General features: G+C 45.0%; 1 protein-coding gene across 1 annotated transcript; it reads right to left on the reverse strand.

The window, feature by feature from the left end:
* Positions 1-804: 804 nt before the first annotated feature.
* Positions 805-2,380, reverse strand: LOC106776331 (probable galacturonosyltransferase-like 3). The gene has a single exon (XM_014663753.2). The coding sequence runs from the start codon at positions 2,023-2,025 to the stop codon at positions 850-852; it is 1,176 nt and encodes a 391-aa protein (XP_014519239.1). The 5' UTR covers positions 2,026-2,380; the 3' UTR covers positions 805-849.

Below are 2,380 nucleotides of genomic sequence, written 5' to 3' on the forward strand. Positions count from 1 at the left end.
AAACAAATTGTCCACATTTTAAGGTTGCTAAATCTTTTCCCTTCTTCCTTTCTTATTATTCTAAATGATCCAAACGAGTTCTAAAATTCCCCAATTTCATTTTTGATAAATTTTAGTCCCCAGTTTCATTTCTAATTTCGTAATTGCAGACAAAAGGGATCAACGAGATTTTCCAACTTTGTCCTGTATTTCGAATGTTTATTTAATTTTTTAATTTAAAATTTAAGAAAATAAAATTGACCGATGTTTTTAATGATACATCACATTGTCACCATGCCACATGAAAGGATTTATTTATATTAATTTAATAAAAATAAAAACTTATTTGAGATGTAAAGAAAGATATAAACCTATTTAAGATTTTAAACGAAAATAAAAACCTATTAAAATATTAAACCTATTTTAAAATTACCAAAAAGAACAAAATCTTAATTCTGTATTTTTCTCTCTCACACAAACGCAATGATAATTTGCCATTTCAACCATTCCAGCCACACTTCATTTATTTATCAGTAATAACTAAAGAACGCTACAACTTAACCGAAGAATCCTCCGTTCAGGATGCACATACCCTGCCACTAATACTTTATAGTATAGTATCTACCTCGGAGTACTGTACATATCCAATTATCTTCATCCAAATCCATGGTACGATGACACCAATCGTATCGTATCATACGCTCCAAACACACACATGCGTCACCCTTCAACCACGCGTCAAGAAATTTCAATAACACTCGCGTGCCCTTACGTGTCATTTCATACCGCACCCTTCATTCAAGCCGGAGGAGCAGCAATCTAGTGAATCAGTCCCCACAGCAAAACCATGCGACTTCGACAAAACCCTAACTACGAATCGGAGAACAACGAGGGAGAGTGGCGAAAGAGATCGTACGGCGCCCAAAGACTGTCCAATGGACAAGGCTTCTTGGAATCGATTCGCAGCCACGGCTTCCCCTTGCCGCTCCAGTGGAGGAGGCTCACCGGACCGGGATGAAGGTCACGGCAGAGACCTTCGAGATTGTCGCCGCCGAGACCGTGCTGGTTCCAACGGTGCTCCACGCGCTCCACATCACCGGCGAACACAAGCAGAAATGGTGGCAACGATCCGAGCTCGTAGATCCGGTTCCGCTTCTGGATACGCATCCAGGTCTCGAGCTTTTCCGTGTATCTTCCCTCGCGCCACTTCCACAGATCAATCACCATCACACCGGTGTTGAAGTAGCACGCTTCGCGTCCCTTAAACGACGCCGCGTAGCTCGGGTTCGACCAGAAGCGATGCGTGAAGTAATTGGTGAAGTTGGCGTGGCAGTATTCGGGCGCGCCCAGCACGCGGGAGTGGAGGTCGATTCTCCAGAGCTTTGCCACGTCGTCGACGACGATGAGATCGGAATCGAAGTAGATAATTCGCCGGACGTTCGCAGGAAGCAAGTCAGCTAGATACATCCGCGCGTAGTTCAGCGGCTGGTCCAGTGCACGACGGATAGAGTACGAGATCTTGCCCTGCACGAGGTTCGCGTCGAAGTGGTAGAGGTGGAAGGCTAGGTACGGGAACGTCGTCGTTATTATGCGCCGGAGCTCCGCCCGTCTGTGCGTGGTAGCGATGAAGTGGAATACAACGTTCTCCGGACACGACGTGTGTTGCAGCACGGAGAACACGCCAGCGATGGATCCGCGGAGGTAGGTCGCGTCCAGCGTCATCGCGATGTGGAAGACGGACTCTCCGTGCGCTCGGTTGCGGCATTCTCTTCCGTTGCGGAATGCCGGCGCTTCGCGGAACGTCGGAAGCTCACTGGCGATTCCGGTTGCCGGAAAATTTGCTTCGACGACGACTAACAGCATCGCCACCAACAAAGTGAGGTAGTGTGTAAGTGTGAATGAGAGTGTCGGTGGCATGGTGACGAAACGGAGGAATGGAAACCAGAGAAGAAAAAGTTTTGGAGTGTATTTTTTGTGAAGGTGGAGGGGTATTTTTGGAATTTTGTGGTGGTTTAGTTGGGTTGTGGACCCCGCAATGAACAACATGGTATGAAGCCAGGCTGGAAAGACGTGACTGAGGCTTTTTATACTTCGAAATGTGTGCTTTGTTGTTTTGTCGTAAAAAAATGATGTGCTTTTTGCACCGTTGGATCTATCCCACGGTAGGAAATTGACAACTATGATTTGGGTGTAGTAGGTTTGTCAGCACTTGATAATCGCGATTGGCGAGGAATATGTGGATGTTGATGCAGATTCTTTTTTCTTTTTTTTCAGAATATTACTTTTTTCAAAGAATATTTAAAAATAGATTCTTACCAACATTATTTTAGGAACTAGACCCATTTATTGTAGAGGTTGGAGATTCGATTCTCGTTGAGCTTATTCTGAACAAAAAACAGGA

Source organism: Vigna radiata, chromosome 11 (genome assembly GCF_000741045.1).
Source record: "Vigna radiata var. radiata cultivar VC1973A chromosome 11, Vradiata_ver6, whole genome shotgun sequence".
In the NCBI taxonomy this organism is placed as follows: domain Eukaryota; kingdom Viridiplantae; phylum Streptophyta; class Magnoliopsida; order Fabales; family Fabaceae; genus Vigna; species Vigna radiata.

Excerpts from the sequence above, each read along its gene's own strand:
- LOC106776331 (XM_014663753.2), bottom strand. The coding sequence starts at position 2,025 with ATGTTGTTCATTGCGGGGTCCACAACCCAACTAAACCACCACAAAATT.